Source organism: Pinus tabuliformis, chromosome 5_1 (assembly GCF_031772625.1).
Source record: "Pinus tabuliformis cultivar Carrire ecotype Pingquan chromosome 5_1, CPIR1, whole genome shotgun sequence".
Lineage (NCBI taxonomy): Eukaryota > Viridiplantae > Streptophyta > Pinopsida > Pinales > Pinaceae > Pinus > Pinus tabuliformis.
Genome location: NC_142305.1, coordinates 898,463,016 through 898,489,890, shown reverse-complemented (window position 1 = coordinate 898,489,890; position 26,875 = coordinate 898,463,016). Strand labels below are relative to the sequence as shown.

Below are 26,875 nucleotides of genomic sequence, written 5' to 3'. Positions count from 1 at the left end.
GTTGTGTTAGGAAAAAGAGAAGGGCAGTTGGATTTGAGATTTGCACATGTGACAACTCTGAGAGGGAGTTGTAGGCTGCATAGACAGAGAAATGGATGAGAGATTCATTCATTAGATGTGCTAGGATGTTGAGAGGAGATCAACACGAGAATGAGAGATTCATTGTGATCCAAGAGTGAAGGTCTTGTGAAGAGAGGTGAGTTGGAGGGACCAAGTAGGGGCCAGATTTGTTCCTGTGATAGGAGAGGGGCCAAGAAAGTAGGACCAAGATGGTCAGAGGGTTGAGATAAGCCATTACAGATCCAAGTGAGAAACTTGGAGTTAAGGTCAAGTAGAGACCTTGAGGGCCAAGAAGGTTTGCGATCTGGAGTTAGAGGGAGTGAACAAGCTCATAGGGAGTCATCGACTCAGAGGAAGACAACCTTTAGGTTCAGGGAAGTCATGGTTTGATATGGCCATGCAAGGAAGACATGGTTGGGATAGCCATGCAGGATACTGAGGAGCTAGAGGCTTCTAAGAGCATGGTTCTCAGCTCAGGTTCCATGTCAGGTAGCGGGATCGGCTTTTGTGTCGGAGGGAGGAACTATAGAAGATGTGATGAGATTGGAGATGAATTTGGGTTATGGAAGTACCTTCCTTGATAAGAGGGAGTGCTGGATTGTGTAGGTCGGTAGGACTTCCATATTGGCTTGGTGTCTTAGTGTGTTAAATATTGCCTCTCTAGATGATAAACTTTGTGAAGTGATTTTATAAAGTACTTTTTATATTTAATTACTAAAACTGACTTAAGCGATTTTATATAGTGGCTTTTTCTAAAAGTGATTTTATAAAGTTTGAGTGACTCAAGTGATTTTAGAAAGTGTTTTTTCTTTTCTTCTAAAAGTGGCTTAAGTCATCTCAATGAGAGATTAAGTCACAATTGCTAATCTTTAGGTGGCAAGAGTTAATGGTTTTAGTAATTAATGAGTTTATGAAAGGAGAAGGGAGGGTGAGGAAGCAACACTTCTTCATGAGATTTGGAGAAGAGGAGGAGAACCATGGGAGAAGTTTAGCAGAGAAGGGCAATGTACAGTAGGTACAACAGTAAAGACAGCAGTTAGGCAACACAAATCCCAAGACAGAACAGGCACGGAATACGAGGGAAGGACAGTGTGATTTTCCAGTGTTCCACAGGGACGCGTCCCCCAGGGTTGGGTGCGCGCACCCCTCGCACCCCACGCACCCGGGACGGGGAGTCTCTTGGGGGTGCGTTTCCCCACGCACCCTTTTTGGGGAGTCTTGGGGAGACGCAAGGGGGTGCGTTTCCCTAGTGTGGGAGTCAAGACTCCCCACGACTCCCCAAAAAGGGTGCTTCTGGGCGTCCCCCTTTAGTGTGGGAGTCTAGACTCCCCAAAAAGGGTGCTTCTGGGCGTCCCCCTTCAGTGTGGGAGTCTAGACTCCCCAAAAAGGGTGCGCCTGGGCATCCCCCTTTAAATTTGTCTAATAAGACTTAAAAAAAAAAAAAAAAAAAAATTCAAAAATCAAAACCATTAATTTTTTTTAACTAAAATTAAAACTAAATAACTAAAACTTAAAAGTCTAAAAAAAAAATTAAAATTAAAACTAAATAACTAAAACTTAAAAGCCTAAACCTAAAAGACATGAAAGGCAAAACTTAAAGTTAAAAGCTCACTTCATTTCAACCCAAAGTCATTTCCATTTCCACGCAATGCTGATTTGAATGAGTTATCGATCAATGTATTTGAATATTTTATTATTGATTTTTATTTTTGTTTTTCGAATCTCATGGTATGTATGAATAATAATTAATTCAATAATGAGACTTGTCACTTGAGTATGTCATATGAATGATGTATGTATTAAAATGAATGATGAGGATGGATCAATGACTCAAATTTCAATTGTCTATTTAATATTTTTATGCTTTCATTATTGAACAATGAACAATGAATATCAACTTGAATTTAATATATATATATATATATATATATATATATATATACCTCGACGACTCCCCGCACCCCCGAAATTTCCCTAAAATTTGAGGGTACTCCCACACGTCCCCCCTGTGCGTCTCCCCGCACCCGCGTCTCCCCGCACCGGAGTCTTGGTGGAACATTGTGATTTTCGAGGCAGCTGCGCTGCATTTATTGCTATGTTACTGGATCCGGCAGAGGCAAGAGGAATATTGCCGGATCCACGGATCTGAACCGGATCCGGATACGATACACCAAAAATACGTCTAAAATACGTATTTTATAAATATACAGTTTTTGGAAACGGTAAACTTTCCCAGGATACAGATCTCGCTGGTGGCTGCCGGAAACAGTGAAATGGTCGCCGAAAAGTCAAAAAAAGCGGACTTTTTTTAGGTTTCGATTGTCGCTGTAAATTTATGCTATTCTGACTTTCTACCCATTAACGTTTCTAAACTCCCAGCAGCCGCAAAGATCGTTTCACGTTATGCGGGCAAATTTTTGATAGGAAGATGTCACGTTTTCTCTCTCTGATTTTATAAATTAAATATGATTCCCGAGTCTGACACTTCAGGCAATTCGATTAATTTTGACTTCTCCTTAATCTGGATAGCTCTATTTCCATTCAGGAGAGAAATGGGAAACAATATAAATTCATATAATACACAAGCATCTGCACGCGCTCCAAGGATCCGGATAACTAGGATGCCGTGTAGGCAATAAATTAGAAGTGCATTAATAATTTCTGGAGTTTTGATTTTTATATGTTTTAAAAAAAAATATTTGGGAACCATAGATTTTTTAATATTCTTAAAATTTGACAAAAATAATTGCCTTGCCCTATGTCTTTTATATTTTTAGAATATTTTAAAATTTACTATAGCATAACCATATGGGTAGATGTCGTTCATATAAATAAAATTTATATAAAATTATAAATATTAATATAAAATTCTATAATATAAAGTTATTAATACTAAAATTAGAATAATTTTAAATCTCTAAAACATTAATGGGTAGAAAGTCAGAATAGCATAAATTTACAGCGACAATCGAAACTTAGCCAGCCAAGAACGCTGTCATCAGTCAGCCGTTGTCCCCACGCTGCCGTCAGTCAGTCATTGCCCCAGCCAGCAAGGCTTAGCCACGGTGCTCAGCCACCGCCTCGTTGCTGCCCGTTGTTGCTCAGCGGACAGGTTAAAAAAAATAAATTTCAAACGTCATATAAAATACACAAGAAAATTATAATCGCTTATAACTTCCGAATCCTGGTAACATAGGAAAATTATAATCGCTTATAATACAAGACATTATAAACTTTAATGAACATGGATGTGACGAAAATTATAATAGACTTATTGTTAATTTAAATATTTAAAGTTTAAAAAGTAAGTTTTTATTTTAATCAATTTTAAAATTTCTCTTCATGTTTAAAAAGTAAATTTTCTAAAATAAGTTTAATAATTTGCTTAATATAGATATTATAACTAATAATTGATTTTTAAATATTTATAAATGATGCATTAATTTTATTATAATTAAATTAATAATTATTTTAAATATTTATAAATAATGCATTAATTTTATTATAATTAAACTAATAATTATTTTTAAAGTATTATATTGAATTATATATTTAAAAATTCACATATGTTTTTTATTTTTATATAAATTTAATTAATGTTTAATTAATATTAATAAATGATACATTAAATATGAAATTATTTATACAATAATTATTTATTGTATGTAAAATTTATATATTTAAAAACTAACTTGTGATTTTATTTTTATATTAATATAAATTTTAATTTTAAAAATTTTAATTTTTTTTATTTGCTTGTACTTGACGTTTCCTTGCCGTTTCTGGATCCTGGCTTTTCAAAAAATTAGCGGATCCGTATCCGAATCCGTATCCGGATCTGGATCCGAATCCTGGTAACTTAGATTTATTGCAGAGAGGAGGCATGGAATCTGAGGCTGTTCGAGGGTGGCTGAGCACTGTTTGTTGAGGCTGCATTGCTGTCATTTAATGCTGTAAAATTCTCTAATAAGGAATAAAATTTCTCTCTCTGTCACTGGTTGTCCCTTAGGGGTTTTTCCAGGGGCATTGTCCAAAAATATTGTGTCAAATGGTGTGACTGCCTGCTGTTCATTTCTGCTGCAAATGATTTTCAGACTTAGTTATTTGTGTTTCTGCACATAACTAGCTGTTGAATGCACGAGAATTTAAACATTACTGCTAAACATTTATTGGAGTCAGAAATCAGAGTTTAGCTAAGTGTTTACTGAAATGCTTACAAGGGGTTATTAGCTTGTACGCGGTTTTTTCAACAATTCAAACTCTTTGAATGTATTGGAGGCCATTAAAGAATTTTTATGCAATTGTGCACTTGTTTTGGATTTATTTCACTTGAGGCACAGATTCGTTTCTTGCATGATCTTTAATTTCATTGCTGTTATTACACTTAGAAATCTGATCTCAACCGTTTCAAGCTTATTTCAGGATTAACTCACATTTGATTGCTCATTGGCAAATCAAAAGTGAAATTTTATTGTGTGCTAATAAAAGTAAGCAAAAACATTAAGTCGATAACATCATACATTATTTGGGATACCTGCTTGAGACTGGAAAACACCTTTCCAAATGGAGAGACTTTCAGCCTCTCTCCAGCCGTGGCAGGGTTGACTGTATAAACGTGTCATGCAGCTTTGTGGATGCAGATTTGTCTGATATGCCCATAAGACCCCCATTTTGTGAAATGTGCCTACACATTGGTGAAATGTTTCACTGAGCTTTGCAAAATGGGGGCGTGGTTAAATGTTTTGCTAGGTTTATCCCCATCCCAGGGGTGTACCACCAACCCTGCAGGAGGCATACCATTTCTTTGATTGCCTATTCCTTTATGAATGTGCATCGATAGCTTTGGCTCTAGTTATGAGTTACAAATTACTGTGTTTAAAGAGTAAGTGTTCATAATTACGATAATGTCTTGGCTTTGAGCTTGTTAAATGGTTGCGTGGCTTGTTTTTATTGTTTCATCTAGTTAACTATGTAGGTTGTGTGCCTTGTTTATATTGTTTCATTTAGTTAGCCATACAGGTTGTGTTGCCTGTTTATATTGTTTCGTTTAATTAAATATGTAAATTTATGGTTGTCTGCTGTGTATGCTCCACAGGCGGGCAACTGAGATATCCCTAGTCATACGTCAAACGATGGAAGCAGCCATTTTGACACATTTAATGCCACGGACACAGGTCTTGTTGTTCTTTGAACATTTACGATAACCAATTTAATTTTACTGAATAGGTGCTTACCCAAAGTTTAAATCAAATGCTTTTATGTAAAATAATGTAAAGAGCTGATTTACTATGTTTAAGACTTTCAGCTGATGTATGCGTCTCATAACTGTAGTTTTGTTTTCCCCTTCTGTGCTTCTTGTTTATATCTGTTCAAGAGACAAGGGATTGGGAGGTACTTGAATCTTTGTTCGGTTTTTCTTTTGTATCATTGCCATTTTGCTTGCAGGGAGATTAGAATTCGTGGTACACTAATAATAAAATTTTGCCGTTTTCAAAATTGTTTTATGGTGTTTCTTGCCTTTTATTTTTTTTAATGCGTTAGTGATGTCTTTATCTCTTGTGCCATCTTCTAAGATTTTCAATTTAGAAGTAATTATAAAGACAGTGTGATTTATGTCTCTGAGAAAGAATACTTATAACTATAAATTCAACTGCTTCAAAATATGTATGATTTACTTCTCTTTAATCTTTGGAAACAAGGATATATTTTAAAATAAGGAAAGTCAAATTTTGGCCATATGAAATGAAATATGACATAAGGGTTTTCTTCAAGCTGGAGTTATAAATTGCATGTTCAGAAATGCCTTTTACTGCAGAATCCGTATGTTTTTGATCTCTAATTGCATGAGCATGTCTTAATCAAACGGAATTTGACATTCACAGATGTTATTTAGCACAAAACCATCATCAGGATGCCAAAACTTTAGGTAGTTCTGTGACAAACACAATGACCTTAGCTAGGGCTTATTTTATTGAATCTATGATAACTATGAAGGCAGAAAAACTTGTATTATCAAGAAATTATTTGACCATGTATGAGGAGTAATGGATAGAAGCACCTTAATAATATCAAAATGCCTATTAATGCAATCTTTTGCTCTTGGATAAGGGTTTTTTTCAACAAAGAATGAAACAACCACAAAAAGGGAAAATATTTGAATCTTTAAAGAACATCAGTATCATATGGTGTTGAAAAGGAAAAATATTTGATGAACCTTAGTGCCATATGGTGTTGCAGATCATTTATAGGAGACGCCCATTTGTACTCGTTACAGTCTCCCGTGGCCTATTTATGTTGGTCGGACCACTATGGATATTGTACAAGGCATGGTTAACCAATTCCATGCTCACTAAGAAAATTATAGCTATAGTTTCTCTTAGGAAATAAATTAAGGAGTGGTGTACATGCTAACCATATAATGAGTTTAGCTATCGTTAAACTCAATGTCACATGGTTCGGGTTCGAGTTTGGATTCGACAATGATTAGGTTCGGATTGAGTTCGAATGTTTTGATGAGGTTCGTCATTAGGTTCGTCTATATATATTAATTTGAAATGAATTATACGATAAAATAGTAAGAAATCAACATCAGTAAACATAAAAAATGCTATCACAGACATGGAAACTATAAGGATAAATTACAAGCTTGAGTTGCGACAGGAAGTTACGAGTTTTGGTCTATGGACTTGGTCAATGGCTATGAGGTTCGATGAGGTTCGCCCGAACCTCAAATTTTTTTCAAGGTTCGCCAAAATTTGAACCTCAAGGTTAAAGTTCGACGAACCTTGTGACATAGGTTAAACTGACGAACTAGAGGCAACTATTTGCAAGTGATGCATTTAAGTACTAAATGCAATGCTACTTCAATTACTACTCTTATATAGCTATTTTGTGTTTGTAAGACTTTCCCTTCTGAATTAACATATTTTACCTTCAAAGCATTTACAGTGACATAATTGCATAGGTTAGATTATCCCTGGTAATTACTGGGCACATTTAGGTATATATCATCTATCCTTATAATTAAATGAATTTCCCTCAGGACGTTCTTTCTGATTTGATGTATCATGTTTCCCTAGGTAGAGTTTTCTTATAATACCTTGAAAAAATGGTACAAAATAATTTTTTTTGTTTCTAATTTCACAACAATGAGTGTGTTTGTATGATCCAGGTGGATATTGGTGGCCATCTGCCAATTCCACTTGGACCCCCACCATTGTTTCTTTTAGTTTTTCAGTGTCCTTAGTTGTAGCACAATTTACTATTTTTAGCAGTTTTTTTGGGTCCTAAACTTTTGGAGCCATTTTGAGGCCCTAAACGACTTTTTTTGGCAATCTACCGCCAACAATTTTTCGATAGAATCGTCTTTTCCGTCGTAGTACTCGGAGAGATCTTTCCAATGCGGTATCATGCGGGTCAAACGGAAATAATATAACCAAGTCATGACCCCGGGAAGTTGGTTGTCCAACTAACCCCAACGGGGCCCATAAACTCTTGGTGTTACATCTCCTCGGGTTAGGGTTTTGGTTGTTTAGGGTTTGCTCTTATTGTTCAATAATAAAAAGGCCCTTGAGCCTCGTTGTAATGTAGTTCAGAAGCATGTAGCGGCCACATCTCTTCTTAGAGATAAGCTACCATCGCCCGAGCTAGTTTATTTCCATTTCTGTCTGTAAGCATATTTCAGTATTTTACATTAATGAAATGAAGTATTATTTTTGCTGCATCTTTGTATTTATGGTTATATCTAGAATTTGTTGCGTTCTTGTTTAAATGAAGATCAGTGGTATCAGAGCGGTCTGCTCCTTATCTGTTTTTCTTTGCATGTCCCCAACGAGGTCGGGATATAAGGAGTTGGGGCTTGAACTGGTCGAACCTTTGCAAGACCAGTCTCGCAAATCCTGACGACCTCCCATGGCAGATGAAAAGAAAGACGAGGGGGTAGGAGATCCTATCAAAATCTTGCTCGAAGAGGCCCTCGAGCAACAAAGGAACGCGACGATGGACAATTTTGCCTAGATCCTTCAGTGGCTACCTAGGGGCGACACATCTACTTCCAACAACTACTCTGGAAGCGCCACACCCTTTAAGGTACAAGTTAACTTTGACATTCCCATGTTTGAGGGTCAGATAGATGCAGATGCTGTAGATAAATGGTTAAATCTGCTAGAAGGGTATTTTTTTGTTCATGATTTTTCTGGCTGGGAAAAGATTATTCTCGTTCTTCTCAAAGCCGCCGCCCACATCAAGGATTGGTGGGAAACCTACTGCGAACAGAAGGATGAAAGTACGACCTCATTGTTTCTAGCAGCACCCACATGGAATTCATTCCGGGATGCCATCAAGGAGCAATACTACCCTGTCGGAAGCTATGAGGATAAATAGATAAAGTGGACCACACTACGGCATGGGAGGGACCAAGACGTGCTAGAGTTTACCAATATTTTTCATACCCTTCGCACAAAGTTGGGTATCAAGGATTTTGAGCGACATTTGGTACTCAAATACCGCGGCTGCCTACATAGGTACATCTAGGACGAGATGGAGTTCCTGGACATCTCCTCGCTTGACACGACATACCGATACGCTGTCAAGATCGAGCAGAAGTTTAAACAGAAGAAGCGAGACTTTGGATCTGCGAATCCGAAGCAAGGGAAAGGTGCCCCCAAACCGCAGAACAAAGGACAAAGCCAAGGCGAGGTGGCCCAGGACAACCCGCCAAAGCCGCAAGCAAAGAACAACATCGCAAAGTCGAAGAAGGACACGGGAAAGCAGTGTGAGTTCCATAAGAGCTCCACTCACAACACAAGTGAGTGTTGGGCCAAGCAGTCACTGGTGACCGAGCTAAAGGCTTCGGAATCAGATGCATGTTTCGACTCCGAGTCAAAACCTGACAAGGGGAATTACAAAGGGAATCAGATAATCGATGCGGAGCTCAATGCCACCGTTGCCACCGCGAAGATCCAGAAGGAGGAACCCGAAGATCCGGAGGAGGAGCGCCTCTTCCACTCCCAGATGTGGGTAAACGGTTCCCCGCTATAGTTCATTGTCGACAGCGGGAGCCAAAAGAACCTCATTTCGACAAAGGTCGTGAAGTCGCTAGGCTTACCGATCACAACACATCCCCAATCGTACACCATCCGATGGCTCTTCCAAGGACAGGATCTTCGCGTGAGCCAACCGTATCGCCTTCCATACAACATCAAGCCCTTCACGGATGAGGTATTATGTGACGTTGCTCCCCTTGATGTTTGTGATGTATTATTAGGCCAACCATACTTGTGGAAGGGACATGCTGTGTATGAATCAAGGCCTCGCGCTGTTATTATTACTTTGGGAAATAAGTTGTACAGGATATTGGAGGTAGCACCGCCTATTGCCATCTCTTTGGTTACTGCAAAACAATGCAGTAAGCTCATTTCTAAAATCGGGAAATTTGTTTTCCTGATGATACGCCTTTAGGGAAAGAAGAAGACGGTGGCCATGACCTCCAGACAGGGCCCCTGTGCACGACAGCAACAGATGGACAAGGTTGTGGAGGAGTACGAGGACATCTTCACCTCCCCCACATGGGTGCCTTTGCACTGTCAGGTTAAGCACTCTATCGATTTGATCCAAGGTGCGTCGCTGCCCAATGGACCAATCTATCGACGCTCCGTTTTGGAGAACGATGGAATCAAGAGGCAAATTCAGGCGCTGCTGTAGAAAGGTCACATCCGACCGAGTTCGTCGCCCCGTGGGAGTCCGATCGTGTTGGTACAGAAGAAGGATGGGAATTGGAGACTCTGTATTGACTATCAGGCGCCGAACAAGATCACTATCCAGAATAGGTACCCAATCCCACGGATTGATGACTTTCTGGACCAAATGAAGGGGGGCAAAATATTTCAGCAAGATTGACATGAAGTCAAGATACCACAAAGTACCAATCGAACCCTATGATGTGTGGAAGATTGCCTTCAAAGCCAAGGAGGGCCTTTTCGAATGGTTGGTTATGCCTTTCGGGTTGACGAATGCTCTTGCAACCTTCATGAGGCTGATGGATGACATCTTGCGGCTATTCACCAACTTATTTGTAGTGGTATACTTGGATGACATCCTGATCTTCAGGCAGAGTTGGGAAAAGCACCTCCGCCACATCCGACAAGGCCTCCAAACACTGCAACAACACAAGCTATGTGCCAATTTGGAGAAATGCACTTTTGGCATGACCCAAGTTCAGTATCTGGGATACATTATTGATGAATGGGGGGTGCATGTGGATCTAACCAAGATCTAAGACATTCGGGATTGGCCATCTCCAACCACTCTGACAAAGCTCCGCAGCTTTTTGGGTCTTGCCAATTTCTACTGCAGGTTTGTGTTGGGATTCTCTCATATCACTTGGCCCTTGAGTCAAGTCACCAAGGGAGGAGCAAAAGTTAAATTCTTTTGGTCTGAATCTCAATAGAAGGCATTCACAGAGTTGAATTATCGCCTGTGCTCGACACCAGTGCTCGCATTACCAAACTTGCAACAACCATTTGAGATTGAGACAGATGCCTCCGACTATTCTATTGGGGCAGTCCTTACTCAACACGGGCATCCAGTGGCATATCACAGTGAGACACTTCCAGACACAGTCCAGAACTATCCCACTTATGACAAAGAGATGTATTTCATTGTGCAAGCCTACCGACAATGGAAGCATTACATTTTGGGGAAGGAAATGGTCATCCACACAGACCACTGACCCCTGCAGTTCATACAAACGCAAGGGAAGTTGCAGAATGATCACCATCAGAAGTAGTCCACGTACCTGCAATAGTTCCATTTGAATATCAAGTATAAGAAGGGCAACACCAATAATGTTGCAGATTGCGTTAGTCGACCACCGATTATGGCGTTAACCACCGTGCTCAACTCTTGTGGGCACGAGACTTCTGATTGGCCACTTCTCTACAAAAGCGACCCAGAAGTCGGCCACACATACCAGATGCTCTTGTAGGGTCAGCGTGTTCCAAATTTTCACCTCCAGGATGCCCTGTTATGCCACCTGGGTCACCTTTGTGTTCCTTCAAGCGAGCATGCCAAGATGATTTGGGAAGCGCACTACAGTCGGGCTACTGGGCATTTCGGGGTCGAGAAAATGGTGGCTGAACTGTAGAAGTATTTCTATTGGCCGAATCTTCGACAATATGTCGATAAGTGCATCAGATCCTGCACTGGTTGCGCCATTGCCAAACCGACCATCAAGAAGCATGACCTCTATACTCCGCTGCCTACCGCCAGTCGACCTTGGGAATCCATCTCCGTGGATTACATGTCGGGCCTTCCTTCTACTAAGCATGGAAATGACTTTGTTTTTGTGGTCGTTGACAGATTCTCGAAGATGGCCATTATGGCGGCCTGCAGGAAGAATATCACAGTAGAAACCACTGCTAAACTCTTCTTTGAACAAGTGTGGGTAAACTTTGGGATCCCACAGTCTATCATCTCAGATCGGGACAACAGGTTCCTAAGTACATTTTGGTCTAGTCTCTGGTCGATGCTAGACACCAAACTCACTAAGTCCACAACTTTCCATCCCCAAACTGATGGCCAGATAGAGGTCGTCAACAGGATGATCGTACACATTCTGCACATGTACAAGTCAAAGCATCCATGCACATGGGATGAGAGCTTCCCCTATGTTCAACACAACTATAACCGGGCTATCCACAGCTCGATTAGCCACAACCCTTTTCAAGTGGGCTTGGGATTCCAGCCACTATGTCCCATTGATGTGGCCATGACATTTGCAGCTACTCAGGCAGATTCGGCTCATGTCCAGTCCGAAACCGATAGGGCAAACAGCTTCATTGAGGACATCCGAGATATCCGCCAGCAGGTCCATGACATTCTGGAGAAATCAAATGCCAAATACAAGCAACGACATGATCAACATCGGGTGCCACACAAGTTTTAGGTGGGCAACAAAGGCTGGTTGCATTTGTAAAGGGAACGCCTTACTGGAGCCTATCGGAAACTCAGACCACTCCGATATAGTTCTTACTCCATTACCAAGGTTGTGGGAGACAATGCATTTGAGCTTAGCATTCCCCCATTCCTTGGCCTGTAGCCAGTGTTCAATGTGGACCGCCTTCGGCCATACTTTCCACCATTGCAAGACACATCTGATATTGCAGAACAACTCACACCAACAGAGGTAAATCCAGATTGTATGGAACAAGCTACAATTGATCGGATCATGGACACGCAGGTCAAGCACACTCGCCAGCAGAAGATCCAACTGTATCGAGTTGTCAAAGCAGACAACTCCTTCACCAGGGCAAGTGGCTCACCAGGGACCAAGTTCAACAGAAGTTTCCTCATCTCATGGAGGAACTCAATGCAATGGGGACCATTGCTTCCTAAGGGGGGAGGAATGATCGAGGTGGATATTGGTGGCTACCCCCAATTCCACTTGGACACCCACATTTGTTTCTTTCAGTTTTTCAGTTTCCTTAATTGTAGCACAGTTTACTATTTTCCAGGTGGTGCGTATTTTTGGAGGACGCAATGGGAGAAACCTAGTTGAGATCTTTTGCATTCTTCAGGGGAGCTTTTGTTGGGAGAAATTCCGGAAGAGAAGCTCTGGTGATTTGCTGCCATTTGGGTGAGTTTTTGGGCTGGAGGAGAGAGCTATCATTCAGTGGGGATTTCGCACTTCCTCGGCCAGCGCAGAGGGAAGATATTGGGCACACGTGGGAGGTGGAGACTCAGCCATTGAGGCTGATCCTTGTTGGGAGAAATAAGGGAAGCATTAGTGGAGGGGATTGCTACTTTTCCGGAGTATTTGAGGAGGATTTTGCTGGTGTATTGGCAGGCAGTGTGCTTCAGCAGTTTTGGAGGGCGTAGGGCCTTTTGGGGTCGATTTTGGAAGGTCAAAACTAGGCCAAACCATTTCTGGGTTTTTGTAGGTTTTGCCTGAGGAGCCTAGAAATAATTTTGTAGAATTTTCTGAGCAACAGAGATGGCTTGTTCAGCCATATCTTTGTAGCAAATAGTGCAAAATTGCTGGGGACTAGGCAGTGCAGCAGTTGGTTAGTTGATTGTAGCTCCGGGTTGTCATTGCTTCACTTGGGCTTTGCTTCGCTTGCCTTTGAGGCAAACCCAGGTGCATTCCTTCCATACTTTGTACTCTTGCACCAATTTATAATAAAATGGCTTAGCTGCTTCCATATTGATGATTGTTATGGGTGCGTTTTAATTGTTTTAAAATTTTTGTGGTGAAAAATTGTTATTCGCTTGCATATCACTGTTTTTCCTATTTTGGAACATTACAGTGGTATTAAGAGCTTAGATCTTGGCTCAATCGTGGGGGACTTTCCTATGAGTGAGGAAGACAAACAAATTATTACCTACAGGAGGCAAAGGGACTTAAGCAAGGAGAGGGAGCTAGAGATCATTCCTGATACTGAGGATTGTGGCAAGGAAGTGATAGAAGAAAAGACAGGGGAGCCCAAGAGAAAGAAGAGGTGACTTTTGACAGTCTCTTGAAGGCCCTGAGTGATTTGGAAAAGGAGTAGGAGGAGATGTTAGATGAGATCAAAATGCAGAACTGGGAACAAAGCAACCATCAAGATTTTCTATTTGGAGAGACTTCAAGAGCTTCTCAACAGTTTGATCATCCTTCACCTACTACGCAACCACCATCCTCTAGTGGGCCAACTAGAGCCACACTACCTTCTTTCCTACCTTTGGCACCAAGCGAATCGGGGGGAGTTGATGATCAATCACATATGGGGGAGCATTTCAGGGAGTGGCAATCCATGGGAGCATACTTCAGAGAAGCACTATCTTTTAGAGATTTTTGCCAGCTCAAGCAGAATGAGAAGGGAAGGAGCTATGGAGGCCATGGCACACAGAACTACGAGTTGCAATGTACCATTGGGAAGATGTACTTCCCCACTTACAATGGCACTACCAAGTGCATAACTCGTGCTTGGGTGGAGAAGATGGACACCTATTTCTTGTTTAATAGGATGACAAAGGTAGAGGCCATTAAAATGGCCACTTTGCATTTGGAGGTGGAGGCACACGACTGGTGGTTTCATGGCTTATCCACTTTGAGGCATGGCAACATGACTTCCGATGAGGATTTCACATGGAGAGTAGTGGAGCATTGTGATCGGAGGGATCCAGAGGCTCACTTCAGGGAGTTGATCTAGCTCAGGCAGACATGACATCCATAGCGTTATATTTCAGAGTTCCTGAGGGTCTCAGTCATGGTGCCAGATTTGTCGGATGCTAGGTGAGTATACACATTTGTAGAGGGGTTGACGAAGCCACTATGTGCACTGGTAAAGTCACACAAGCCCTCTACTCTATTGGAGGTCATGAGTTGTACACGAGACATGTAGGGGGTCATCCCCAAGACCCGGTCACCCTTTCCACCATGCACTCCCTACCCTAAGAAGGGGAATGTCACTATAGCACCCCCAGCGTAGAGAGTAGCACAAGGACGAGGGCAACTACACGATGAGACTAGGAGAGACCTCAGGAGGAGGAAGTTGTGTTTTACATGTCGGGAGCCATGGGCACCAGGCCATCAGTGCACAACAGGCAAGGCCCATTACATCGAGGTCTTCTTGAACAATGATTAAGAGGATGAGGTGGAGTTGGAGTTTGGTGGGGGAGACAGCGAGGGTCCGACAGAGAGGGGACCACCACCACCACCACCACATGGGGGAGCATCTTTTGCACCATCTGGGGGAGTCCTAGCCTCTTTGTGCGGGGTTCCCAAATTTTTGACCATGAGGATCAGAGGCACAGTGCAAGGGAAACGTGTCTCAGTCTTAGTAGACAGTGGGGCCACCCACAATTTTATTGATGCTTAGATGGTCCAGAGGAGAGGCATCACCACTGCAGAGTTTGAGGGATTTTCATTTCTGTTACCAAGAGACAAAAATATGCAGTGCACTCAATATTTTCCGGCTTTAACAGTGACTGTGGAACTATTTGATGACATACCATTTCTTTGTGGTGGACGTACCAGACACCAATGTGGTGATGGGTGTCCAGTGGTTGTATTCCCTTGGCCGAGTTATCACCGACTGGAGGAAACTAGAGATGGAGTTTACCTGTACGGATGGTAAGCTAGTGGTTCTTCTGGGCATGCATTCATATCCTCCACAGGCAGTCTTGGCCCACAGGATGGAGGCTGATTTGAGGCATTGGGATATAGCATGGGCAGTAGAGATGAGGATTTCAGAGGCTGGGGGACGGACCAAGCCACCACATCCAGACATACAGGCGATACTGGACAAATATCCGGTAGTTTTTGGAGATATACCACTAGGGAAACCAGCTGACAAGGGGGTTTGAGTGCACTATAGAGCTAGAGCCGGGTGTATGAAAATTTGGAAGCCCCAAATTCCTACTGCAACAACTGATTAAGCTTCTTCTATTTGTTAAATTACTGAACAATTATTTACTGCATCCTACAGCAAATATCGAAACTAATACACTGCAACCTTCACCAATTAAATTAAATGCGGAAACACGAAACTGAGCAAGAAAGAAATACACAACACATTACGCCATTATTTTTGGACAAATGTCCTTGGAAAAACCCAATGCGAGAAAACCGACGCAACAACTAAGAGTTTGTATTTTCAAGTAGTAGTTTTTTGAATACAATTCGTTGGATGCCCAACTGGCTATTCGATACAGAGAGAAACTAGAAAAAAAGAGTAGTGAGATGATCTCACCCTATCATTGGAAGAACCAACACTGATCTACGCTGGAGGTGAGCCTCTGCATAGTACTACGTCAAACCTACGCAGTCACTGCAACTGGGATTGCGCTGCACGTCCTTCTGATCCTCCGTTGGATGGAAACTTCAGCTCTCAGGCCTCGCGGTCTCAAACCCCGACTTCGGCACTAGATCCTGACTGTTCGTTAGTAGAATTTTGATCTCCCTTTACAGCTCTGCACTGCCACAACGTGGCTCTGCCTGGCCCAATGTCAGCCTCTCGAGACGTCTCTATGCCCTCTTTGCCTTGTACTCTCCGGTCCAGGGAAACCCCCCCTAGAAACTATCCCCGCCTCTCACTGCAAGAAATCTCCTCAGTTGATTCTCTAGCAACTGCCGCGCTGCCCTCTCTGAGAAATTTGATCTCTTGATCTCTCTTTGATGTGATTTCCAAATGCCCATCAAGCCTCCTCTTATAATCTTCTGGTTGAGAACCAACAACCTAGATTAGATTCTAATCAATGGCTCATATCATTTTGGCTTGATCCTCGTCTTCTTCTGGAAGTTTCACCCACAGTTTGATTAATACCCTTTAATTATTTTGATTTCCTAAGTTTATACTTAGGCACCCATTAAAAATAATTAATTATTTTAATAAAACCTTCTCCCGATGGAATTTCTCAAAACAACTTCTGGGTATCGTGGAATGCATGTGTCCCAGCCTCCCTGCAAATTTTGAGGCTTAGAGCACATCCGATGCTACTACCAGAAATCAACACTCCCTCTTAGCGAGGAATGTGCTCTAATAATGCAGCCTGCTAAAGCATCACCCTTCTTTGTAACATCTCCCTTTGCGCTGCTGATGTCTGACATCGCTGCCCACCAACTACTGCGCAAATGTTGCATCTGTACTGTTGTTGACCCTGCCACTCCAACAATGCATCTGTATTGCAACCCTAATAATTTCTACATCTGTGCTACCACTGGCACTGCCATTGCCAATACTGCATCTGCACAACAACCTTCTCCAACTGCTACTGCTACTGCATCAATAACCAAAAAGCATCCAAAATTACTGAACAGGCGTTCAACATGATGCATTTGTTGCTGGAGTTCTGACTGCTACTAGTCTATGTGTTGACCCTCTGAAGCGTCTGCGTTGCTGTTGACTATGCATTGTGCCAACTGCACTGCTCGCAACTCTGCTCTGCGCTGCTCAGTTTCTGGCGCTCCTAGCCACAGCAACTGTCACTTCGACACTCGTCTGCACCAATTGATCCTGGTCTATCCTGCTACTTCTGATATGGCCTCCCGTAGCAAGTTATTGATCCAAGAGGTGTACTCCTCAAGGATCCTGCCCATCTGTAGTTCTTTCGAACTACAGTTCTAGATCATCCCACCTCTGTCGTGTAGGTATTTGGGCAACCATGGCAAACTCCTCCTCGATCTTTGTGGATGCAGCCTTTGGATCATGCTTCTCATCTTTGTCTTACTTCTTGAGAGGACACTGTGTAGCGTAGTGACCAAGTTCACCACACCGAAAGCACTTGATCTTCGAGACATCTTTCTTCTTCTTCCGCTGCTCCTGCTGCCCCTTTGATGCAAGGGTTGCATTTTCTTCCTCCTCCTTGGGCTTTGCCTCACTACTGCTGCTATCAAGTTTGCACTTGACCAAGTCTCTCCTCATCTCTTCCTGCTGAAGAGCGACTCACATTCCTTCCCAATCCGACAATCTCTCTCTGCCCAGGATACTCTGGACAAACACTTGCCATTCTTCTGACACTGAATTTAGGGCGAGCCTGACCATCTCGGTAGGCTGAAGTGTTGACCCCACAACTGCCAACAAGTCTCAGATTTTTTGAAGCTTCGTGAGGAACGGATCAATGCGTTCCCCCTTCTGCATCTGCGTGGATCTCATCTTCTGCTACAAGTACATCTTTTGCTGCTCAGAAGATCCTTCGTATAGCGTGGCCAATGCTTCCCACATTTGCCCGGTAGTATCCTTGCCGACAACGTGACACACTACGTGATCTCTCAGTTCATTGAGGATCAATCGTTTGGCCTTCACCATTTCAGCCTTGTACTTTTTGAGTGGATCTGGATCCACGGGTATAACTGCCACACTGTCGACATAGGTTTTGATATCGTACTCATCCAGAAGGCATGAGACCCTTGCCTTCTAGATCACATAGTTGAATGCACCCTCCAACCGATCTTGATCTCACAACCCATTAACTGCTATCTCTGCCATTCGAAATGTCAAACTGCTTCCTCTCTCCACTGTGCTGTAGCTGGGTTGGCCTACGCACTCCCTAATGGAGTTAGTAGATCTGTTGCTCCCTGCTACTGCTCAACAAATGAGAATTCAAACTTCTTGGTTGGAATTCCTTTGAGGGAGCATTCCCTCAACAATGTCTCTCTTCTTCCTTCTGACATTTTTGTGCTCCAACAACTGGTGCAGAAAACTACGTCACACCAGTAACCTCCTATGCGCTAAAGCTTCTGCGCTGCTCCCTCTAGCACTGGCGAACTTCGATCTGGAAGTCTTACCTCTCTGTCGAGTCTCAACTTACTCAGAGAGAGACCTTCCTCAAAAATTTTTCCCTGCTATCTTGAACTGCACAATCCCTCCGAGGATTCAATTCACTGCCTAGGCAACACTTAGACTTCCGTCCTTCTCTTCAATGCTGGGTTCTTTTGGCTCTTCTCTCTAGCTTCACCTACAGCTCTGATACCATGTCAAAATTTGGAAGCCTCAAATTACTATTGCAACAATTGATTAAGCTTCTTCTATTTGTTAAATTACTGAACAAATTATTTACTACATCCTACAACAAATACCGAAACTAATACAGTGCAACCTTCACCAATTAAATTAAATGCGGAAACAAGAAAGTGAGCAAGAAAGAAATACACAACACATTACACCATTATTTTTGGACAAATTTCCCTGGAAAAACCCAATGCGGGAACACTGGTGCAACAACTGAGGGTTTGTATTATTAAGCAGTAGTTTTTTGAATACAATTCGTTGGATGCCCAACTAGCTATCCGATACAAAGAGAAACTGGACAAAAAGAGTAGTGAGATGATCTCACCCTGTCACGGGAAGAACTGACACTGATCTGCGCTGGAGGTGAGGGTCTATGCTATCTTTGCGTAGTATTGTGTCAAGCCTATGCAGTGACTGTGACACTACAGCTGGGACTGCGCTCACCTCCTTCTGATCCTCCACTGGCTGGAAACTTCAGCTTTCAGTGCTCGTGGTCTCACACCTCGGCTCCGGCACTAGATCCTAACTGTTCCTTAGCGGAATTTCGATCTCCCTTTGAATCTCTGCGCTGCCACAACGTAGCTCTGCGTGGCCCAACGCCAGCCTCTCTGGACGTCTCTATGCCTTGTACTCTCCGGTCTACGAAAACTCCCCCCGTAAACTATCCCTACCACTCACTGCAAGAAATCTCCTCAATCGATTCTGTAGCAACTGCTGCGCTTCCCTCTGAGAAATTCGATCTCTTGATCTCTCTTTGATGTGATTTCCAAATGCCCATCAAGCCTCCTCTTATAATCTTCTTGTTGAGAACCAACAACCCATATTAGATTCTAATCAATGGCTCAAATCATTTTGGCTTGATCCTCGTCTTCTTCTAGAAGTTTCACCCTAAGTTTGATTAATTCCCTTTAATTATTTTAATTTCCTAAGTTTATACTTAGGCACCCATTAAAAATAATTAATTATTTTAATAAAACTTTCTTCGGGTGGAATTTGCCAAAACGATTTCCGGGTATTGTGGAATGCTTGTGTCCTAGCCTCCCTGCAAATTTTGAGGCTTAGATCACATTTGATGCTACATGAAATCAACAGGGTGTGCAGGCAGTCATTACTACACCCTATAGGCATCCCAAAGCCTATAAGGATGAGATTGAGAGAGCCATCAGGGAGCTATTGGTGTTGGGCCACATCAGACCGAGTTCCAGTCCATTCGCTTCTTTAGTCGTGCTGGTGAAGAAGAAGGATGGGACTCTACACATGTGCATTGACTACAGGGCACTCAACAAGAAGACATTGAAGAACCAATATCCCATTCTACGTATTGATGAGTTGATGGATGAGCTTAGAGGAGCCAAATACTTCTCTAAGATAGATTTGCGGTTTGGATATCATCAGATTTAAGTGAGGGAGCTGGATATCTTGAAGACAATTTTCAGATGTCATTATTGGCATTTCGAGTTCTTGGTCATGCCCTTCGGGTTGACCAATGCACTTGCTATCTTTCAGTCGTGCATTAACCATGTGTTCAGGGGTCAACTGAGGAGATTTGTGCTGGTATTCTTTGATGATATCTTGATCTACAGCAGGACGTGGGAGGAGCACTTGCAGCATCTAGAGACAGTGTTACGTATCTTGGAGGAGCAATAGTTCTACGCCAAGATGTCCAAGTGCGAGTTTGGGCTAACGAAGATGCTCTACTTGGGACACATCATAGGCGCAGATGGGGTCAAGGTGCATGAGGAGAAGATTAGGGCCATTCGAGATTGGCAAGTGCCTAGAGATGTGACAGCGCTGAGAGGATTCTTGGGCATCTCTACTTATTACCAGAAGTTCGTTAAGGGCTTCTCATAGTTGGCAACACCCCTTACTGATCTGACTCATAAGGGGGCTTTTGCATGGGCAGATGGAGCTCAGACAACATTCGATTGCCTCGAGGAGGTGATGAGTTGTTGCCCAGTATTAGCACTCATGGACTTCACACAACCCTTCACATTGGTGTTGAGAATTCAAATAGGGCAATGCATATGTTAATTCTCTTAACTTGATAACTGCTTGTGTTTTCTTTTTACTTATTAGCTTTGATCTTTCTTATTCCAATATGCAATACGTCAAACAACTACCAAAATAGTAAGTACAAATGACACAGTATGTAGGTTGTAAGCCAGGGTAAAAACCCCTCCTCTTGAGGGAAAACGCATAAAATCCCTTCTTATCTTTTAGATCTTTCAATTGACGAATACCATGACCTAGACTCAGACAAATACCCTCCAAGATCAAGACTTCCTCGACCTCTTGTTGAAATATCTTCGACCTCCCAGTAGATTCGAAATTTTGCTCCTCAGCAACTGCTGTTGCTTCTGTAGGAGACTTTGATCTCTCTCTAACTGCTCTTCCCTTGACCTCGCTTGCCTTGATTTGAGTCCTAGGGCTAGTAGGAAACCCTAAGAGACCTTCGCTTGCATTCTTGCTCTTCTTGCTTCCAAAATCGAACCTTAGACTTGCCAGTGCAGAAACCCTAACTTCAAAAAGAATATAGAGAGACCCAAACACTTCGACTTTCCCTGTCCTTCTATTCTTCACACTTCCTTTTTCGACCTTTTGTTGCTTCCTTCTTTGTATAAGATATGAGTGAGTGAGTGATCCAAATGGAGGACGAGTTCTTATATATAGGCTTCCTTCAAGGGTGGACATGGCTCTTCATGTAGGCTGACTTGACATCTTATGTAGGTCGACTTGATCTTGGAGGTAGCCCTCTTCAGAGAAGCACTATCTTTTAGAGACTTTTGCCAGCTCAAGCAGAATGACAAGGGAAGGAGCTATGGAGGCCATGGCACACAGAACTATGAGTTGCAATGTACCATTGGGAAGACGTACTTCCCCACTTACGATGGCACTGCCAAGTGCACAACTCGTGCTTGGGTGGAGAAGCTGAACACTTATTTCCAGTTTAACAGAATGACGAAGTTAGAGGCCATTAAAATGGCCACTTTGCATTTGGGGGGGGAGGCACACGACTGGTGGTTTCATGGCTTGTCCACTCTGAGGCATGCCAACATGACTTCCTATGAGGATTTCACACGAAGAGTAGTGGAGCATTTTTGATTGGAGGGATTTGGAGGCTCACTTCAGGGAGTTGACCTAACTCAAGCAAACAGGACATCCAAAGTGTTATATTCAGAGTCCTTGAGGGTCTCAGTCATGGTGCCAGATTTGTTGGATGCTAAGCGAATATACACATTTGTAGAGGGGTTGATGGAGCCACTACATGCACTGGGGAAGTCACGCAGGCCCTGTACTCTATTGGAGGTCGTGACTTGTACGAGAGACTTTGCAGGGGGCCATCCCCAAGCCTTGGACACCCTTTCCACCATGCAGTCCCTACCCTAAGAAGGGGAATGACACTAGAGAAACCTTAGCGCAGAGAGTAGCCCAAGGGCGAGGGCAACTGGACGATGAGACTTGGAGAGACCTCAGGATGAGGAAGTTCTGTTTTAAATGTTGAAATCCATGGGCGCCAGGGCATCGGTGCACAACCGGCAAAGCCCATCACATCGAGGTCTTCTTGACAACGATCAAAGGATGAGGTGGAGTTCGAGTTTGGTGGGGGAGACAATGAGGGTCGGGCAGAGTGGGGGCCACCACAACCACATGGGGGAGCATCTTTTGCACCATCCAGGGGAGTCCTAGCCTCTTTGTGGCTAGAGATTTCTCTCAACTTGAAGGCATCGACTATGAAGAAACATTTGCTCCAACAACAAGATATACGACGATTCGATCATTAGTCTCTCTGGCAGCATCGATAATATGGAACATCCACCAAATGGATGTCAAGACTGTGTTTCTGAATGGCACCATAGATGAAGAAGTCTATATAGAACAACCCTTGGGATTTGAAGTCAAAGATAGAAAGGCGTATGTTTGCAGATTGAAGAAAACATTATATGGCCTCAAGCAAGCACCAAGGGCATGGTATGCTAGAATGGATGCATACCTCCAAAGAATAGGCTTCACAAAAAGTTCTACTGACTCGAACCTTTGTATTAAGGTTGAAAATAATGAACTTGTAATTATTCTTCTGTATCTAGATGATCTTCTCTTGACAGGTGTAGAAGGTCGAATTGAAGAATGTAAAAAGCAACTGGCAGCAAAATTTGACATGAAGGATCTTGGGCTGATGCATTAATATTTGGGACTAGAAGTCTGACAAGGACCAAATGAAATCTATTTGGGTCAAGGAAAGTATGTGATCGAGATTCTAAAGAAGTTCGACATGATGGACTGTAAACCTATGAACACTATGATGATCACAAACTTGAAGACACTGAGGAGTTACGAATCAAGCCATGTGGATCCTTCCAAGTATAGATAACTTGTTGGCTCATTGATGTACTTTGTGAATACTCGACCATAACTATGTTTTGTAGTAAATGTACTCAGTCAGTTCCAAGTGGAGTTGAAGCATGATCATTGGATAGCAATAAAGCATATTCTAAGATATCTGCGAGGAACCATTAACTACTGTCTGAAATATGATAGAAGGAATGATTTCCAATTGATTGGTTATACAATTTCCGATTGGGGAGGCAGTGAATAGGATGGAAGAAGCACTATGGGAGGATGTTTTAGTTTAGGATCCTCCATGGTCTCATGGATGAGCAGAAAGCAAGACACCGTTGCTTTGAGTAGTGCTGAGGCTGAATATGTTGCAGCATGTGAAGTAAGCAGAGAAGCAATATGGTTAAGGAAGCTGCTATCCGACTTGTTTGAAGGACTGATGAACCCTACAGTGATACTTTGTGATAACACCAGTTGTATTCATTTGTTTGAGGATCCAGTGTTTCATGGAAAGACAAAGCACATCAACAACAAGTATCACTATATTCGAGAGCTAGTACAAAATGGTGTGTTGCAGCTACGGTATATCTCCACTGATGAACAAGTAGCTAACATATTGATGAAATCACTTCCGAACAAGAAGCTTGTATACTTAAGGGACAAGCTTGGTTTGGTGGATTTGTCCTCCCTAATTGAGAGGGAGAGATAGACACTACATTCTTGTCTTCACTTGGGAAGAAAGAATGGAGGATTGGGTAACCATCTAACATTCGATACTCTTTGAGAATGTGGTAGGGCATTCAAAGACAAGAGTAGTCGTGGACTGATATTTTTTGAGGATTAGCTACCCAAGATAAGAATAGTATAATGGGAGGTCATACTCTATGAACACCTGGGTGGGCTATGTACCTTGGGAGATAATGATGATGGTGTTTATACATCGTTGGTCTCGCCAACATTGTGCTCTGATCTTGTGGAGAGATAGAGCTGTTAGTCAAGGCCTTGCTATGTGACAATGCTGGTTAATATGATGCTAGACAGATGGGTTACCAATTTGACTTTTCTTATGAGATCACTTTAGATTGAGAATAACCATGTACCTCTTATGAATACCTCCCTAGTTAAGGGGAGTGCTGAAAAATGTGTAACTAGGTTCGGTCTTCATAAGTATGAAATTTATTCTTGTAAATATAAAATGGAAAAGAAATTATTAATATTATTGGAGCATGGGTTTGAATGTTGCACAAAGCGCGATCGGGATTTAATCGGCGCCGGGAAAAAAGCGGAAAAAATCGACAAAAGCGGGAAAAAAGCGGGAAAAAAGCGTTTGGCACAAAAATATTCATTTTTTTTCATTTTTTTTTCAATTTTTTTAATATCTAAACCATCTACAACATAAAATAAATACATTGACACATAAATATGATAAAAAAACTAATATATAAGATGTTTAATATCATTTCTAGCGCTAAAATCACACATAACATTGAATCATGTCCTGAATAGTAAGTCCTGAGTCCCAAGTCCAACTCAGCCTCAAAATATCAACAAAAAATATGATAATGTATCTCATCATGTCATAATGTCATATACAATAAAATGAAAGTCTAATCCTATTGATTTCCTCTGCCCCTCTTGCGAGAAAATGGCACAGCTTTCTCTTTCCCTCTAGATGTAGAAGCTGGTGCCTGTGCTGGTGGAAATGGCAGTGGAGTTTGACGTGCTCTAGAAGCTGAAGAACTAGTAGTAGCAGCTACAGGAGGCTGAGGTGGACGGAGACCACGTCCTCTACTGGTGGTAGTGGTAGCCCGGGTAGCCCGGGTAGGCGGTGTCACCTCCTCCTCCTGCTCCTCCAACTCCTCCTCCTCCTCCTCCTGCTCCTGCTCCTGCTCCTGCTCCTCTCCTCCTCCCCCTCCTCCTCCCCCTCATCCTGCACTAACCAATCCTCAGTGGGATCCATGAGAGGCCTCTCGGTCTCAACCCTCCATTCAGCAGTGGTGTCAATCCCATCCAATGAGATGGCTTCCGTATCAGGTGTCTTCTCTAGTTGTTTCACCCACAATCGAAGATTGTAGTAGACATAGACCATGTCATTAAGTCTATGGGACTCCAACCTGTACAAAGTTCATGAAATAATAAATTAATATTTAATAATTAATATTATAAAAAAAATATTGTTTAAAACTTTAATGAATTCAAAAATTTATTTGGAAATTTGCAATATTTTAAATGTTTAAGTGTTAACCTATTGCGCTTCTTGTTGTGTATTTTTTCAAATACACTCCAATTGCGCTCACATCCCGAGGAGCTGCATGTTTGGCTGAGGATGCGTACGGCAAGATTTTGCAAAAGGGGTACTCTGCCACCATACATCTTCCACCATGCGTCTACAACAAAATTACAAATAAAATTTTAAATAAACATAAGAAAAAAATGGAATTTGAAGAAACAATGAAATTTGAAACAAAGTTACAAAGTACATACTACAAACTAAAAAATACCTGGCATTTTAATCGTCCTATCAATGACAGCCATCTCAAAGCCAAATGTGCCACCTGACAACTTATATTGCTCAATTTGTCTAGAGATCTCCATACGTTCTTCTGGAGATCTCACCATCTTCTGGACACAGGTTAATAATCCTTCCACGACCTCAACATCAAAATTAAACCCACATGCATAAGAAAATGCAGGGTTCAGGAAAAGCCCAGCAGCATGAATGGGACGATGGAGTGTGTTGTTCCATCGCTCATCAATGACTTCCCATAGAAGGAGTTGTCTCTGAAACCTATCATCTCCCTTATCATCATAGTAGGACCGAATGGCTTCTTTGGCCCTGTCCATGGCTTCATACAAATAGCCCATTGCGGGCTTCTCACCATCAACCAACCGAAGAACCTTTACCAAAGGTTCTGTAACAGCGCACACCTCCTGCACTCCCGCCCAGAAGTCTTCCTGGTATGAAACTAGTCTGCAGACGGCCTCTCCTTATGGTTTGCGGCTCATTGACGAAGCGCGCCACTCCTCTGAAAGAAACATTCTCTTCAAATCCCACATAGAATTTAAGAGGGATTGAAGAGATATGAAACTCGTCGCAAACCGTGTAATGGCGGGGCGCACCAACTCTTTGTTGTTGGTGCATTTTCTCATCAAGCTAAGCACAGATGTGTGATTGTAAATAAATTTTGTGATGCTTTTTGATGAGTCAACAACCTCTTTGACAAAGGGAATTTTCCCTATGTCCTCTAACATCAAATCAATACAATGGGCAGCACAAGGTGTCCAAAATAAAGCAGGATGCCTGTCCATAAGCATTCTACCAGCAGCAACATAATTTGCAGCATTGTCCGTTATGACTTGGACAACATTTTCTGCACCCACCTCCAAAATAAACACATCCAGCAAATCACATAAAGTTCTTGCATCTTTGATTTGATGAGTTGCATCAACAGATTTGATAAACATAGTCCCCTTGGGACAACTAACCAAGAAGTTTATAAGGGTTCTCCCCTTTTGGTCAGTCCAACCATCTGACATAACAGTGCATCCTGTTTGTGCCCATGATGCCCTAAAATCCTCCAATCTTTGGGTGCAGTCACGCTTTTCATCTTGAAGAAGCCGGCCTCTGAAATCATGAAGAGAAGGGATTTTGTACCCCGGGCCAACACTGGCAATAGGAAAAATGGATTATTCCTTATAATGCTGAAAGGAATATCACTCGAGAGGAGAAATTTGTCATCAACTTGTCAGCTTGTTCTTTTTAGCATTGAACCAATAGTTGGTTGTGAACCAGGTGTGGTTCGAGGAACAAAATATGATGATGCAGCTACCGGATTGACTGACGCTGCAGTAGAACCAGTGCCAGTTGGCCCACTTCCTTCAACTGACCTTTTTAGTTGCCTTTTGAGTTCTTCTTTGGCCTCTCTAGTGTGCTCTAATTCTCCCAATGCTCTCATGTCTTTTTGGATAATTTCAGCATTTGTATTTAGACA

The 26,875-nt window shown here is 42.3% G+C and overlaps 2 protein-coding genes across 2 annotated transcripts in view; one reads left to right on the top strand and one right to left on the bottom strand.

The window, feature by feature from the left end:
* The window catches only part of RRP41 (3'-5'-exoribonuclease family protein), a 274,779-nt gene that overhangs the window by 103,661 nt on the left and 144,243 nt on the right, over nt 1–26,875 (top strand). Inside the window, exon 7 of the mRNA XM_089433108.1 lies at nt 5,156–5,234. Coding sequence (XP_089289234.1) covers nt 5,156–5,234 — 79 coding nt within the window. The remainder of the gene's footprint in view (nt 1–5,155; nt 5,235–26,875) is intronic.
* LOC149167710 (uncharacterized) lies at nt 24,848–25,827 on the bottom strand. Its single transcript, XM_089431580.1, has 2 exons — nt 25,129–25,827; nt 24,848–24,997 (listed from the first exon to the last, which is right to left on the bottom strand). Exon 1 carries the CDS (start codon nt 25,746–25,748, stop codon nt 25,374–25,376), a length of 375 nt encoding a protein of 124 aa, XP_089287706.1. The 5' UTR covers nt 25,749–25,827; the 3' UTR covers nt 24,848–24,997; nt 25,129–25,373.